Consider the following 17430-nt stretch of genomic DNA (forward strand, 5'->3'; position numbering starts at 1 on the left):
AGACCCTGTCAGCCACATGATTTGCTTTATAGAGCATGGGGGTGTGAAATTTTGTGGACATTTTAATCGTTTCGTTTTTGGAAGTCTGAGGTCTTCTGCCAGTGTTCAGTTGGTGTTCTGTAGGAATTGTTCCACATGTAGATGTATTTTTGATGTATTTGTGGGGAGGAAGGTGATCTCCACTTCTTACTCCTCTGCCATTTTGAAGGTCCGCCCCTCATTTCTTTTAAATTTAAAACATTTTCCTCCTTTTTTTTTGCCTTCTAGTTCTCTTAAGGAATTATCTGTTGTGTTTATTCCCTCTTTTGTTCCTTTTAGTTTAGTCTTCATTTTCAAAATTTTTCTCTTATTTCAAAATTTTCATGACTTTCAATAATTTCTGAATTATTCTAATTTCTATTTATATTGTTTTTCATCTATTGTGCCATTTTCATAATGTCTTTTTGCTATTTTTAAAATAGAATGTCACAATTTTGATGTATTCTCAGCATGCTTTCATTGTCTATAAGGTTGTTTGTTTTCTGCTCTAATCTAAACTTCATAGCTTTTCACTGTTTTTATATGAAATTGGTTTTCCTGAACTTTTGGAAGGAGATATAGCTCAGGGTAGCTTTCACCCTCTTCTCTGGTTCTCATATTGTGTTAAAAAATATAGCAGCTTGCTTTCTAAGACTTGCTGCATCCATTTCCCTCTCCCACACTTATTTGTGCCTTCTCTACTTTACATATTCTGTGCAATTTTTATTCCACTCCCAGCAGTTTCTCCTCTACGTGGGTCTGTCCTGGAAGGCAGCTGTGGTGTCTGTTTTGAGAATTTTTAGGGGCCAGACTGCTCCAGATCCTTCAAATTTTATTATGTTCCCTTCACACCTACCAGCAACAATTATTGTCTATGTTGGTGTTTCCTGTTCGCATGTCCATCAGCTGTCCTGCTGCTTCCCTCTGCTTAGTCCTGCACAGATGATGTAGGAATTGTGGCAGTTGGTGGCTTGTCCTCAGCCACTTTGTTTGGAGTTTGTGGCTACAACCTGTCATGTAGTGTGGTAACCAATCTCTAAAATGGCCTCAACATTTCCTCTGCTCCCTATACATTCATTCTGCTCTTCACATCAAAAGATAGAGACGATTTCTCCTCCTGAATCTGAGATGGCCCTGTGGTTGATTTGGCCATTAGAATATGAAGACAGTGACATTCAGGCAGCTCTTGGACTCCAGCCACCATGTGAAAAGGCCAAGCCACAAGGAGATGCCATGGGAGGGAGAACTAAAGTGCTCAGAATAACCGTTCTAGCTCCCCAGAAACAACCATATGAGAGCGATATTGAATATTCTGTTTCATTGAGTCCCCAGAAGACTGCAGTCCTAGCTATGAGAGATAACAAAATAGTTGTTGTTTTAAGATATAAAGTAGTGAAATTTTTTTTTTTGCGGTATGCGGGCCTCTCACTGTCGTGGCCTCTCCCATTGCTGAGCACAGGCTCCAGACGCGCAGGCTCAGCGGCCATGGCTCATGGGCCCAGCCGCTCCGCGGCACGTGGGATCTTCCCGGACTGGGACACGAACCCGTGTCCCCTGCATCGGCAGGCGGACTCTCAACCACTGTGCCACCAGGGAAGCCCAGTGAAATGGTTTTTAAGGCAGCAATAGAACTAAAACATTTAGTTTTGTTGTACATGTTGTCCATGGTTTTCAGTTTTGTTATCTAGTTGCTCTGTCTGTTTTTATGTGGGAATTGGAGAGATCCTAAAACAACATCCTGTAATACCCTTTGCCAAAACCTTCCCAGAATCCGCTCTGACATTAGATTATAAGTTTCTTCTAGGATAGGCCTCAGTCAAGACCTATGAAACCAACAGGAAATGTAATTCAGAACCAGAACAGAACATAGGGAATTTACAGCTTCCGCCTATGAACTTTGGTCTGTTAATCAACCCTGTATGAAAATAGACTCTCCTCTCTACATTTTCTGCCCCAACCTCATCGCAGTTCACAGTGAGAAAGTTAAAAACCCATGAGTTAGATGTTAGTTTCCTGGATAATGCCGGGCACCCCAATTCTCCAGAACCAGGTTAGTAGGAGCATCAATTAAAATTTCCAACAATCGTAACTCTTTCAAAAGAAGTCAGAGTGAATCACGTGGGTACTGCAGGCAAGCTAATAGTCTGGCCCATTTAAAAGCCACTCATTCATTCATAGAACTGTTTATTGAGTGTTTATTATGACCCAGGCACCTAGATATTAGGACAATATACACCAGGAATTAAAGCAAACATCCCCACTCTTGAGGAAGTTAAATTCAGGTGGCTTATGTTCTTTAAATATTTGTCCAGTGGTCTTTCTACTGTTACCTGAGCATGCTCCTTGGGAGCTGCCCACCTCATTTCCAACTCCCTACACAACTTTCAGCACACTCCCTGAAGAGTCCTGGTCAATACCATTTTATTCATTTCATTACTTTTTCAGGAATGGCAGAAAATCCCTTGGAAATTGGTTTCTCCAGATGCTGCCCAACTAGTCTTTCTTTTAATCCAATACTGATTTCAGAGTCACCAGCGTTAAAACCAAAATGTGGCAGGCAGTTGAGGGGAGTCATGAAGTGCTGGATTTAAATTATTTTCAATTAAAAATGAAAGTTACTTAGGGAGGTGCTTTAACATTTCCAATCACCACAGAATTCTGTAAGGGGCTACTTTGTTAGATTAGTAAGAATTTTGGACCTTTGTGTGTATAGGAGGGTAGGGAGATGAGAGGAAAAGGAGATGAGTAATGGAGGTTGTTAAAAGATGAAAAGGGCAAGAATGAAACCCATCTTCTCAACACCAACAATTTAGGCAAATCTAGTATTTTAGTAGGTTCTTCATGTGCAACCTGGAAATGTACATTAACAGGAAACTTTCTACCTACTCCTTGACTCTCCTTTTCCCATCCTTGTGTCTGCTGGGATCTGCAAGTGGGTGGAAGACATTGTCATTGTTTATAATGCTCATAAGCCTGCATGGATGTGAATGACATATATTTAGAAATCAAAATAAAGCTTTAGGAAGATCTTCAATTTAATTGAAACTAGTCTAGTCATTTGGGAACCACAAGAGCTTTTTAGGGAAAATCTGCTTCTGTAAGCTGGAGGAAGTGTGGGTGTACTGGAGTCCCGGTCACACCTTGTGATGTCAGTCACCCCCAGGCCGCAGCTGATTGGCTGGGAAGAGCCGAAGCAGAGTTTAAATTCCTGCACCATCAGAGAAGTGTTCAGAACGTCAACACAAGAGTGGCTTCATTGTCACAGATTTCCTCTGTGAGAACATCAGCCTGATTGTTGAGACATTTGGGGCCAAGTCTTTGTGAAACTGAAGAAGGTAAGACATTCTCATTGTTTAATTTTTTTTAATGACTTCTGCCGTGTTGTTTGGAAAATATTAAGTATGCCTACGTGTTGAGCAGCATTATGTCATGCAGAGAAAGATGGGGAGAGCTGTGCCTTGGGTAAAAACGATTCCATTTTGTTCCAGTTGTTTATGCCACAGTAAATAATGACTTTAAAATGACAGGTTAAGTCAATAGAGACAGGTGTTCTTCTCAGTAATACTTTAATTAGATCTCTGCATGGTATTCTGAAAGGGAAATTTTACTAATTAGGAGGCAGATGGAAGGTCATTCTGAAGTTTTTCTTTAATTATCAAAACAAATACAGCTTGTACATTTAGATTTTATGGATATAGGTATGCTTATGGCCTACAAGATGTTATAAAAGAATGTAAACTAGACTGGCAGAACTTTCTAAATATGGTCCCTCAAGTTGAAAATCAGATAATGCTATTCATCCAATAGTATTCCTTATGAACTGAGTAGCTGAAAGGAGATGCTAAGACTACTGAAACAAACCATGGCTGGGATAATTATACTGCTTTTCTGTTGTCTGGCTGGGTCTTCATGTTAGCATGATGCCTTGCATACAGTCAGAGGTCAGTGAATGTTGAATATAACCGTCTTTTAAAAAACCTTTCCTAGTGTAGAAGACTTAGGCGTATATATACTCCTGCCCACGTGTATTTTTATTTGCTGCATTTTTTCCACTTCTTCATCTATATCAGAAGTGTCTGTCTTCCACAGCAGAGTGGGAGCTGTGGTCATGCAATGCTTTCTGCATGACATCTAGAAGATCCCACGTGTAATAGCAACACTTCAGGCACTCCTCTTCTTCAAGAGCTATAAGTTCTGGTGACACATACTTTCTGTTTAACTGAGGGCCAAGTAGACTATGCTACTTCGATCTGGTTGGTTAAAATATTTAAACAAACAAACAATTTTCTATCGGGTATTAGTCCGCAAGAAATCCCCCAAATGGTGATGTGGACCAATGCGTCTCAGATGCCGTGTGTCCTCCCACATCTATCTTTAATTTGGGGACATCTAGGAGTTATTTTACTGTGGTTGAAAGCATATAACATGGGATTGATTATAACTGGCCTCGAGACAATTACAATTGGAATGTTTGGAATTTTTTTTTTTTTTACATCTTTATTGGAGTATAATTGCTTTACAATGGTGTGTTAGTTTCTGCTTTATAACAAGGTGAACCAGCTATACATATACATATATCCCCATATCCCCTCCCTCTTGCATCTCCCTCCCTCCCACCCTCCCTATCCCACCCCTCCAGGCGGTCACAAAGCACCGAGCCGATCTCCCTGTGCTATGCGGCTGCTTCCCACTAGCTACCTACCTTACGTTTGGTAGTGTATATATGTCCATGCCTCTCTCTCGCTTTGTCCCAGCTTACCCTTTCCCCTCCCCATATCCTCAAGGAAATTTTTATTGATTTATTTATTTGGTTTTCTGAATTCGTGATAGAATTCATGTCCTGGCCAAATTCCACTTTATTTTCGAAGAGTAATAAAGAAACAAATTCTAACTAATGGAGGTTCTGGTTAGTTGGGTTCTGGGTAATTTTGCTTTTGTTTAGACAAGCATATTATCATTATCACACATTGTTGAATACTCAAGCACCTAGAACAGTGCCTGGCACACAGGATGTTCTCAACAGCTATTTATTGACTGCTAATAAATGGATACATTATTCATTAGTATTATTAAGGATGACAACATGAGGTCAAAAATAAGCAAACTAAGCATGATACATTGAACTTATGATTTTTCAAGTCTTTCATTTCCTTTCTTTAGCCTACCTCTTTCATCTTTGTTTACATAAAAGAAAATATATACTTTAAAAGTGAATATTGACTCTGAGGAAGGTCTGGAACAAGGTCTCTTACTTGAGAGCACAAAGAAGTTCTGGCTACACTTGAGGGTGGCCAGAGAGAGAAGGGACTGCAGTCCACTTCTCCAGACCCCAAGCAATCTGGATTTTTCAATTCCGGGAGAACAACTCATAAAGCTTGAAAAGCTCTGATACACACACTACCTTCCATACAGGTGGAACTCAAATTGAGGTTGTTGATGTCCTTTTGTTACATGTTCTCATGGTAGCATGACAGCACGTGCGATGTAGAAATGACATTTACCAATCACTGAAGAAGAACGTAGGGTTCTGGTCTCATCTTTTAGGCTTGTAGCCATTTTGCTCATTTATGACTCAGGGCTACTGCGTATCTGCTTCTACTCTTTTTGGGGTGGTAGGTAAAACGCTTATGAAAGTTTGGCGCTCCCGTTTGGAATACACTTCACACAAGTATAATTATTCTTATCAAAAATACTAATTGAGAACCTAACACGTATAGTGCTTGAGCTCTGACTTTCTGTAATGCTTAATAGCAGACTATATTCTATGGTTGGCAACACCGGCTCTCTCGGGACCTCAGGCTGTATTTTATTTTAGTTTGCCAGACTTCCAGTTGGAAAATTATGACTTTGAGTCGGGGTGCTAAATGTTATTTCTAGAAGCACGAGCGAGTTACTGCATCTTCCTTATGTTTCATAATATTACACCCCTGAGAAACTGAGCCCTGGAAGCACACACTTCCTTCATAAAACACACAACATTCATTGGTGTAGAGCATTTTTTTTTTGTTATTTAGATAAGAGAGAAACAAAAGAAAATACAAGAGGAGAACAATATTTGTTGACTTCTTGGAACATTTGCTGGCTTTTAGAGCACCATGAGATTATCACTCTATTCAAATTTCACTTTGAAAATGAAAATGGTGAGCCACCTCATGATTATTTGACCTATGAAGCCAAAACCATCGGTACACAATTATTTTGAGAGTGTCGTATTTGGGAGAAACTTTCCTTTCCTTAAGCAATGAACCTGAGAACTTAAAAGAAAATGTTTTGATTACGGGAACTAAAGGGAAGTGTAGGGGAGGAAAAGTTTTCCTCTGTCCTCTTGGGGTCTCTGGCTGAGCCTAAGAATTAAACTGGCATAAGACAGAGGAACAGGAGAAAAGCATACACGTTTTATTAAAATTTTTACATGTACGTGCGCACCTTCACAAGAGAATGAGGACGTGAAGAAGTGACCGGAGTGGAAGATTTTACACCTTTTAGGCAAAGAAACAGTGCATTTGTGAAGGATTGACAAGACACAGGGGCAGTAGATTGTGGAGAAGTAACCAGGAAGATCAGGTTAGTTTAACAAGATTTCTTTGCATGGACTTCCCTCAGCCTTGACTCCATCTCTGGTGATGAGAATGTCTTCCCTCCTCCTAAGAGAGGGGGGGCACATTTCACGTGGGAGATTTATCATCTCCCGCTTCTGGGAAAAAGAAGGAAGATCAGAGCACCCTTCTTGCATCTGCAGTCTCTTGAGTGCCTTCAGCTCAAAATAATTTTTATGTCAAAGAGGCATATTTTGGGATGGGATATTCTGGTTTCCTTCAGAAGTAATATCTGTTTAATTAGGCTCGTTTTAGGGGCAGCTGAACATTTTCATATGTTTTCTCTGTTCATATTAGGGGAAAGATTTGAAAAAGAAATAAAAATAATATCAACACACAAGGACTGATATGAAGTATGCTAATTAGAATAAAGAAAATAACACAAAGAATAGCTGTGTTGACGAGGAATAACACTTAAGATACAAGAGAGGCTCTATTGGACCATTTGTGCTTTATGAAGGTAGAAATGAGGAACCTTCTCAGTCTCCTTATCTTAGGATTTCTACTGTTTTCTTGAATAAATTTTAAAAATAAGATTAGGTGACTTCCTGAGCCCAATGTTTCAGACATTATTCAGTGTATTCAGACATTATTGAGCAAGGTACTATTATTTCTTAGATCAGAGGTTAAAATCATTTGGAGCACCTTAAAAACAAACCCGTGCTTGTTCCCACCCCCAGTGAACTGACTTATTACCCCGTGGTGGGTTTGTGCACTGGTATTGCTTTAAATCTCCCCAGGTGATACTGATATACAACCAAGGTTGGGGATCTCTGGCTTAGATCTTTTGTCACTGGCATAGTATATATTTAACATTTAAAGACACAAATCAGCAAAAGTGAGGTCTGAAATCAGCCAGCAGGATTTTCCGCAGAGTATACGGATGTCCATCTGACCAGTCTGTTAGGACAGCCCCAGGGCTTACGAGTGCAGGGCAAATTATTTTCCTTTTAAATCATTTCAATAACTTTTTACATTAGCATCTAGGACATCTATTTTTAGATATAGAACAAATTGTTTTCCAAACCACCAGTTCTTGAAGTGTGAAATGAAGCCACCCTCCAGGAAAATACAGTTTGATTTGGCAGGTTTCTCTCAGTGTGATTCACAAGTGTATCCCAAACCTCTAATCTTCTCTGAATCCTTCAGTATTGTGAATGACACTTTAAAAAATTAGCATAATCATGTATAATGTATGACTAAAAGTAGCACAGAGGATATTAAATGCTTTCTGGAGCTGTAATATGAAGCCTGCCATAATGCATCTCTTGAAGATGAAGAAAAAATGCAAAACCAAGCTATTTTGTCTAGACGTTATTATGTGGTTATAAATGTGAATGAGGAGCCCTGTGTGTGTGTGTGAAGACAAATGCCCACCACCTATCAATGGTATCAATGGTATGAATGGTATCAATAAATGTAGTTTTTTGGTCGGAAGATATTTGCCAGTCCATTCTGCCACATTAGATAGCTAGTGGGAAGCAGCCGCATAGCACTGGGAGATCAGCTCGGTGCTTTGTGACCACCTAGAGGGGGTGGGATAGGGAGGGTGGGAGGGAGACGCAAGAGGGAGGGGATATGGGGATATATGTATAGCTGATTCACTTTGTTATAAAGCAGAAACTAACACACCACTGTAAAGCAATTATACTCCAATAAAGATGTTAAAAAGAAAAAAAGTGAATGGTCAGAAATTTCTCTATTGCTTTTTCTTAACTTTTCCTCCATTTGTCATAGTTTATGTGTTAGTGAAGAAGTGTTTACAGAGCTCCTCATTGAAAAGTTTTCAATTTATCTCTTCGGAGTGAGGTTTTTTAAAAACAGCTTTATTGAGATATAATTCACACATCGTATACCTCACCCATTTGAAGTCTACCGTTCAATGGTTTTTCATACATTCACAAGAGTTATTCCACCTTCACCAAAGTCAGCTTTAGAACATTTTCATTATGTTCAAAATTTACCCCTTAGTTGTCACCCCAACAGCTCATCTCCTCCAGCCCGAGGCAAACACTTACTTTCTGTCTCTATAGATTTGCCTATTGTGGATTTTTCATATGAATGGAATCATACAATATGTGGTCTTTTGTGTCTGGCTTCTTTCATTCAGTATAATGTTTGCAAGGTTCCTCTACTTTGTAGCATGTATCAGCACTCCATTCCTTTTCATGGCTGAATAATACTCCACTGTATGGATATAGTGCATTTTGTTTATCCATTCTTCAGTTGATGGATATTTGGATGAGTTTATTTTTTTTTTAATAGAAAGAAGGTGTTAAAAAGTTGAAGCTTCTATGTTTCTTGAGGGTGGAGAAAAGCATCTTCTGTCTTTCATCACAGGTAGAGGTGACATACCCAGCAATGAGGACCAGCATCCTGCTTATGTTCTTGTGGGGATTGTCCTGTGCTCTCCCAGTAAGTATCAGGGTAGGGATGCATGGGAAAAAAAAACTGTTTATACCTAAAACTGCACAAATTGCATTGGCTATAAGCCAAAGTGGCTGTGTATGTTCCAGTCAGATGAAAATGTAGCTTCTTAGGAAGCTCTTTTCTTTAAAATATCATCCGAATAATTCCTTGTTCTGTTCACTTGCCGTTCGTATAGTTAGGCTGCTCATGTTTCTTCCTCGTAAGAGTGGTTCTCAAAGCGTCATCCCCCAGACCAGTAGCACCAACTAAGACCTTGTTAGAAATGTAAGTTCCTAGGTCCTCCATCAGACCTACTAAACCAGACTCTCCAGGGATAGGGCACAGCTATCTGTGTTTTAACAAGGCCTCCCGGTGATTCTGATGCGTGCTAAAATTTGACTAATACTCCTCCTAAGTATGTGAAGTGCTAATAGCTGCTGCTTTGGAAATTTCTGTGGGCCGACCACTTGTGCTGAATTTTCTAGGTAGCCAGGTATCAAAATACTGAATCTAAGAGTTCTGAAGAATGGAAGGTGAGTAGAAAAGATTTTTTTGAAATATTTTTATTTTAATATGTTATTAGTATAACCAAGATGGCTTCACTGCAAATGTTGAAACTACTACTGACTTAATGAACACATGAATAACCTAAGATATAGGGAGTAAGGGCTATAATTTCTAGTTCTTATAAGAAAATGTAGTTCATATAATGCTTCAACTCCAACTTAATAGTATAATTTGGTGAGGAAGCATTTTCTCCTTTAGCATTATTTTTGTGATTGGTCTTATAGTAGCGCAAGGGGATGGATGACAGTGAACCAAGATTGTCCTTGAAGGATTCGGGCTAGAAGTCTATTTTATCAGATGTCTGGTAGGCAGGACGTTAGGAGATCAAGTCTCGGAAGGTGAGAAGAGAAAGAAGAATGAGAGAATGCTAGGGTCTTCGGAATGATAGCTAATGTTTATTGAGTGTTGGCTCCGAATAACCCAATCGTTATTAACTCTCAGTAGTTCAACAACCACTGCCAGACACGGTTCTGTGCGTTTCGCATGTATTAACTTTCTCAATCTTCACAGCACCCCTAGTGAATTAGGTGTTGTATTTTCTGTGTTGAGACGCAGAGAGTAACCTAGTCTCTCCAGGTTATGTGGTTAATTACTGTTAGAGCCAGACTTTGAACCCAGGTCGCTCTGACTCCAGAATTCATATTCTTTGCTGGGGTGTTACATCCCTCGAAGGGGCCAGGTCTAGGAAGTCAGTAGATTTTCAAGATTGGAACTACAGTTGTCACTCCGTATCCGCAGGGCATTAGTTCCAGGACCCCCTCGGTTACCAAGATCCATGGATGCCCAAGACCCTTCTATAAAATGATGTAGTATTTGCATGTAACCTGCATACATCCTCATGTGTACTTCAAATCATCTCTATATTGCTTATAATACCTAATACAATGTAAATATTTGCTGGAGTGCAGCAAATACAAGTTTGGCCTTTTGGAAACTTCTGGAGCATTCTTTCTTTCTTTCTTTCTTCCTTTTCTCAAAAATATTTTTGATCTGAGCTTGGCTGGATCCGTGGTTGTGGAACCCATGGATATGAAGGGCTGACTCTAGGAGGAAGGGTTAAAATCTCAACCTAAATCAGAATGTTTTTTCATTACCTTGTTTCCTGCTGGCTTTTAGGTATGACACAGCTAGGGCACAATGATATTAGTGATGGCCAGATAATGTCAGAGGCCTGAGATGGGGTCCTGCCCCTGCTTGAGGCTGGAATAGATATTGCAGGATTTCTTACATGAACTTTCATCAGGAATATCCTTAGGCTGGTTTATTTAAAAGCAGCTGCTGTGGATCCCTTCTTTCATTCAGCCTGAGTTCCCCAAACACACTGTGTTCTCAAGTCTAGCCTTGGCAGGAGAAAAATACCAATGTCTCACTCCCTTCCATTCCTAATTCCAGATGCTAAGTGACTGGGGTAGAGTCTGCCATGGTGCCTGCTGCAGTGTCACAGGGCAAAGACTTTAAGTGATGATAGGTCCTTCCTCTAGGAGCTATCCCAGCCCAGCATTGCTGAGAGGCTTGTTGAAGACATGCTGACAGCAGCTACTCTCTGCTCTACTCTGCACCCTGGGTCTTCATACCCATTGCTCAGTGGCTTTGAGCCACATGGGATTTGGGATTTGGTCATGTTCAAGGCGAGGGGGAGAGTAGATGGGGAGAGGGCACCAGAGGTGGCACAGGCATTCTTAGAGTTCTCATCAGATTAAAGAAAGTGAAATAAATCAGAACTATGACTAAGTTTCAGATTTAGCATGTGTTATTTTGGTGATCTTACGTGACTCAAGAAAGGTTTAATGGCTTTTTCAATTCAGTTTTGTCCGCTATTGAATTTTATAAAGTAGATGTTCTCAAAATGGATCACTTCTTCAGCTTATATCATATTGAATACTTTTCAAGATGCTTCCATAGGCATTAGCCAATTTCATCCTCACAGCAACCATGTACAATAAGCGCAGTGGTGGTTAATATTCTTAATTTACAAATAAGAAACGGACATCAGATAGGTGAAGTGAATTGTGCAAATTCACGTAGAGTGACCAACCATCGCAGTTTACCTGAGACTAGATGTTTCCTGGAACACATGAATTTCAGCGCTAGCATCAAGACAGTTTTCAGGGCTAAAACCCAAGCCAAGGAGCTAACTGAGACTTAAATCTGGGTTTGTGAGTTCCAGCGCTGTTTCTCCTCTCTTACATTTCCTCTAGGTTGTATATTTTTCTTCAAAGAAGTTGTATTTTTGTCTAAGTGTTGGAAATACAAAAATCTTCTAGGTTTTTTATATCACAAGGTCTTTTCAGGCCACTGGTCATCTGACATTCATTGTTTAGCCATTTCATTATAAAATAGCATTAATATTCATGTGAATACAAAATAGATATCAATATACTAAAAAAACCTAAAATTATCCTAAATGTTTTCAATGATATGATCCATCTGTGAAAGAGTAACTTGTCTTCCTTCCTTTTTTACAGGGTCTTTTGGCTCAGACACCAACACCACCTTTGGTAACTATCTCACTGATTTTTTATCATAAACATCTCATGAAATCACTTTCACACTCTTATCATCATCTCAGGCCGTTTGGAAAGTAGTAAATCCGAACCACAAGCGATTGATGTGTGTCCTATTTTTATCTTTATTCATCAATTACGAACATGAAAAATAAACATTTCTTTTTCTTTTTAGGAGAGAAGTGAGTCATCAGAAGAAAGTAAAGTTAGCTCAAAGGAACAGGTAATTAAACAAACCTTTCTTAACTTTCCAGGCTACTTAGGAATCAAAGGAAATGATGTTATATTAAATTACCTAGTGACTGTTCTAAATATAATATTTTCTAACCTTTGGTTATGCTGGCTAAATCGCCCCATAAAATAGGAAGGGAAAAATGAGTGGGAGAATTCAGAGGTAGACATGCCCTTCATTCCATATTTATCACTGGGGCCAGATGATAGACATGTGGCCCTAAATGTCCCTCTAGTTAAAGAGAACACACACACACACACACGCACACGCACACACACACACACACACACACGGTCATAGACTCTGGAAGACGAGGAATAGCTCACTCATAAATCTCAAATGTTGGTTTCACAATTGGAGCAGTTCAGATCGTGCAAAGAGTTCTGGTTAATGTGAGATGCCTGCTGGGCCTGGAGACCACCTCTGGGCCCGGAATCCTGTTGGAGGAGAGAATAGGAGAGCCCTGAGGAACCTTTAGGGAGACAGCTGCTTTAGTAATGACATCTTTAAAATAGTCTCATCTGTGGCCCTGGGAGAGAGAAAAGCTGACTTAGCTTATATCACTTTAATAGAAAACTTGGTAGCTTCCTTCTTCTTATCCTCTTTCCCGTCCCCACCTTCCCTCTCCCTTCCCCACTCTTCTGTCCTAGCATTTTGACCAATCTCAACCCCGAGCGGCTCCAGACATTCTAGGAACAAGGTTTCTCCCTGAAACTTTGACCCATGTTGCATTCTATACTCAATCAGTTGGAAAATGAATTTAGGCTTTTTACCACTATTTACTAAAGATTGTCAGAGGAACATTTTACAGATTTATAAGTGTAGAATTGGGAAAATGCTCTTTTCTGGGGATGTTGTGATGTATTGCCTCAGTGTTCTCTGGGCTCTCAGAGGATGATAGCACCTTGGGAGGGGTACAGTATGTGCCTATCGAGGTTAGGAAAACTAAATAGATGCTCAGTTCCAATGGATCAGTGTACACCCTAGCGATGGGAAGAGGTGTCATCACCCAGTAGTACTGACTGGAAACTCAGACATTGATGAGTAGGGACATGTGGGGAAAAAAAAAAAGTTGGCAAGAATGTTCTGTCATAGGATATGGTAGAGAGAGCAGATTTTTCCAGAGCGTGATGAATGAAGATTCACTGTCCTTCCTTATCTGAGTAGAGCATCCAATGGCTTTACTTCTGGGGATCACCTCTCTGAGCTCACACTTGGAACTAAGCTGCCTTGGTGGTCACACTAGCTACAGTTCTTCAGCTAAGCCTTCCACAGGCAACTCTGTGCCTGTGCAAATGAGTTATAAACATGGTTTTGGTGAGATTTATACCTTACTACAATATTATACTTTCATTTTAGCTAAAGGTTTCATCTGCCTGCCCTAATACATTTTTCCCCCCAGAGTTGATTAGAAAAAAAAACTTGAGTCATTTTAAAAATCACCCAATATTTTAAAAAACTGTGTTTTAAACCAAACAACTTGGTGAGTGAGTATTATAAACCAATTCTTTTTTTTTTTTTGCGGTACGCAGGCCTCTCACTGTTGTGGCCTCTCCCGTTGCGGAGCACAGGCTCCAGACGCGCAGGCTCAGCGGCCATGGCTCACGGGCCCAGCCGCTCCGCGGCATGTGGGATCTTCCCGGACCGGGGCACGAACCCGTGTCCCCTGCATCGGCAGGTGGACTCTCCACCACTGCGCCACCAGGGAAGCCCAACCAATTCTTTAATTTACAAAAAATTCTCTGAAAGTATCCTTTAAGGACTCACACTTAAATATTGAGTTCCATAAATGTGATTTCTATAAAACTTTTTGAGAAAATGTTTGCAGCATTAAGTGAACTGTGCCTATGTAAAATGGAACGACTTGACTTTCAACTGTTCTTCCTTCCTTTTTAACCCCTGGTTGAAACATTTTTGAGCCGTAAAATTGGCTCAATGGCTCTGATGAGGGACATAGGAAGAAGAAAGCAAACAGAGCCTAGATGGGCATTAAATAACACCCTTGAGAGCAGCTCCTGGGGTACTAACCATGTCTGTTAACCCCAAACTCCAGGTAAATGAAGACCCCAGTGACAGCACTGAATCAGAGGAGGGCCTGGGCCTTGATGATCCGCAATACATTCATAGACCAGCTGGTGGCCTTTCTAGGAGCGGAGGAAAAGAAGGAGATGATAAAGATGATGATGAAGACGAGAGTGGAGATGACACCTTGGCGGATGATGACAATGGCCCAGGACCCGAAGAGAGGCGAGGAGGGAACTCCAGACTCGGAAGCGGTGAGGACCCCACTGACAGCACACAGTCCGCGGAGGAGAGTGTCCCACGGGGGGAAGACAGTGCTCAAGACACCACCAGTGAGAGCAGGGACTTTGCCAGTGAGGACGAGGGGCACAGCAGGCCTGAGGGACGCGACTCCACTCCAGGCAGCGAGAGTGCAGAGCAGTGGGTGGGAGGCGACAGTGAGGGAGTCGGTAGCCACGGGGACGGCTCTGAGTTTGACGATGAAGGAATGCAGAGTGAGGACCCCAACACCTTCAGGAGCGAGAGAAGCAATTCCAGAATAAGCAGGGCCAGCATCAAGTCAAAAGATTCGAAAGGGAGCAATGGGCAAGCAAGGACTCAGGCTTCCGGTGAAAGCCCGTCAGTGGGGTATCCCAGTAGGAAATTTTTCAGAACGTCTCGCATCTCGGAGGAAGATGGCAGAGGTGAGCTTCATGATAGCAACACCATGGAAGAAAGCAAGAGTGACTCCCCAGAATACCCCGACTCCAAAGAAGCTGGTCTCAGCCCATCCAGGGAACACAGCGAGAGTGAATCTCAACAAGAGAGCGAGGAGGGTCAGTCCCCAGAAGACAGTCAGGACGTCCAAGACCCCAGCAGCGAGTCCAGTGAAGAGGTTGACCTGCCTTCTCAAGAAAGCAGTAGTGAATCTCAGGAAGAGGTCGTGCGTGAGTCCAGGGGTGACAACCCCAATAACGTTACCAGTCACTCAGAAGATCAGGACTCCAGTGACTCCAGTGATGAGGACAGCTCGGATAAACCCTCCAGTTCAGAGAGCAGATCCAGAGAGGGCCAAACCGACAGCGAATCCAGTGAGAGCCTCAGATCCTCGGAGGAAAGCCCGGAGTCCACCGAAGAGGAGAACAGTTCCAGCCAGGAGGAGCCCTGGTCTCCCAGCGCCTCGTCAGAGAGCCAGAGCCGGGAAAGCCAGGAGGACAGCCCGTCTGAGGAGGAGCAGAGCAGCGATTCTCAGGACAGCAGCAGATCAAAAGAAGAGAGCGACTCAACTGAGAGCACATCAAGCAGCGAGGAAGACATCCAGTCCAGAAACACCGAGATAGAAAGCAGAAGATTGACAGTCGATGCTTATCACAACAAACCCATCGGAGATCAGGACGACAATGACTGCCAAGACGGCTACTAGCATGGGCGTTCCTGAGTGCCTCTCACAGACACGTGTCTTGGGGGTTGGAGACTAGGGAAATCATGAGAACTGTAATTTATTGATGTTTGTATCGGAAGAATAACCAGAGATCATTCCTTTATGAAAGGAAATACTGGACATTATACTTCTTTCTAGGATGTCACCAAACCATAGAGGTTTCAATAATAGGGAATTTCACTAGAATACCCTCAATGAGACCTGGTGCAAGGAAAGATGTGCATTATAGCTTCACAGCTGAAATAGTTCCTAACTCATTAACCTAACACACAGTTACTGAGATTCTGTGAGGTACCAGGCACTGTGCCAGGTGCTGGGGATATAAAGAAGTTAAGACTTATTTCTTGCTCCTGAGGAGCTTATGGAGGGATAAATAAAGCGAAAGAGGGATACGTAGGACAGAAGCAAGAATTACTACTATCCAATGAGGTGAGTCCTGTAACACAGGTGTGCACAGAACACATGGGAGCACAGAGCGGGGACCAACTTTGCCTTAGAGAATCGGAGAAGGCTTCACAGCAGAAAAGACACTGGACTTGGAGCATTGCATAGGATTTCTCCATTTAAGAAAAGACAGTTCTATTTATTCTTGGTACAGGCAATAGAAAATCCTGTATGAATAAATATTTAGTTTGTGAAAGCACTTTCAAATTATGGCATGGTGAGGTGTTTTGGATAAGCAAAACTTTTTTTTCAATTAATTTATCCTTTTCAATGTTTTTTGTGGTACTCCAGTGAGCATCACCTCCCTGCCCACTGGTGATGATATGGAGGAATGGTTTGGGGAGAGTGGAAAAAGAAAATTCCTCTTTAAATAGACAACTTTCAGCTTACTTTTTTCTAAGACCAGTCTATGTGCAATGTTAGAAAAACTGTTCTCAGAGTCCTTTGCCTGTGTCACACGTAGCAAAATTGTGTGTATAGAATTCAACTGATTTTTGCCAAATACCCTTTGAAATGTTACCTCAACATAAAATATTTGTTTTGTAATAAAGATAATAATATCCAGAAGAAGTATGTGCTTATTTTTTATAGTGATGTCAATTTTTAGGATATATTTATATGAAACAACTCTTCCTTTAACGCACTGCAAAATAGTCTATTAGCTTTCTCCCATTAAAACAAAAGATTTTCTTAAATTATTTCCTGAAAATTTAATTTTATTTATACTTCAGGCAGCATTTTGATAAAGTTACTTTGCGTGTTGCTTATGGTATTTCACTAAATATACCTGTTATAGATAAGGTTAAAAAAAGGAAGCAAACTCTCAGGTTTTGTATAAGGCCATGTGGAAAGTTCACGGTGTTTGGGTTTAACATTAGTTCTTCCTGGTCTCTCTGACAGTCATAAGTGTAAACTCTGGAAACTACAGAGATACACATTCCTCACAGTGTATTTCTTTGAAGGAAACTACCTCACCTCAGCACTTCCACTTTTCAAATGTGTTTTCACACACACTGCCACTAGAGCAAATCAAAATCCCCCTACAAATTCATTCAGAGAATCAAGAAAACTTCCTAACCTTCAGTCTGAGCCTTCCTATCCTTCACATAGCTCTGTTCCCTCATAATGTCAAAGCTATGGTCTCTTGCGGAGATAAAATATATATAGTTCTCTAAGCCTCTCCCTTCAGATTTTAATTCAGTAGATCTGGAGTGAACC

General features: G+C 41.1%; 1 protein-coding gene across 2 annotated transcripts; it reads left to right on the forward strand.

Annotated features, from left to right (window-relative positions):
* Positions 1–80: 80 nt before the first annotated feature.
* On the forward strand, positions 81–16771 carry DMP1 (dentin matrix acidic phosphoprotein 1). 2 transcript variants are annotated; one of them, XM_033421505.2, is made up of 6 exons: positions 81–3353; positions 8955–9029; positions 9509–9556; positions 12056–12088; positions 12270–12317; positions 14380–16771. In XM_033421505.2, exons 2-6 carry the CDS (start codon positions 8976–8978, stop codon positions 15748–15750), a joined length of 1554 nt encoding a protein of 517 aa, XP_033277396.1. In that variant the 5' UTR covers positions 81–3353; positions 8955–8975; the 3' UTR covers positions 15751–16771. The 2 variants fall into 2 exon arrangements, with proteins under 2 accessions (XP_033277396.1, XP_049564990.1); XM_049709033.1 differs by lacking the exon at positions 81–3353 and adding an exon at positions 3711–4215.
* Positions 16772–17430: the final 659 nt, after the last annotated feature.

The sequence above is a fragment of the Orcinus orca genome, chromosome 4, assembly GCF_937001465.1.
Source record: "Orcinus orca chromosome 4, mOrcOrc1.1, whole genome shotgun sequence".
Taxonomy (NCBI): Eukaryota; Metazoa; Chordata; class Mammalia; order Artiodactyla; family Delphinidae; genus Orcinus; species Orcinus orca.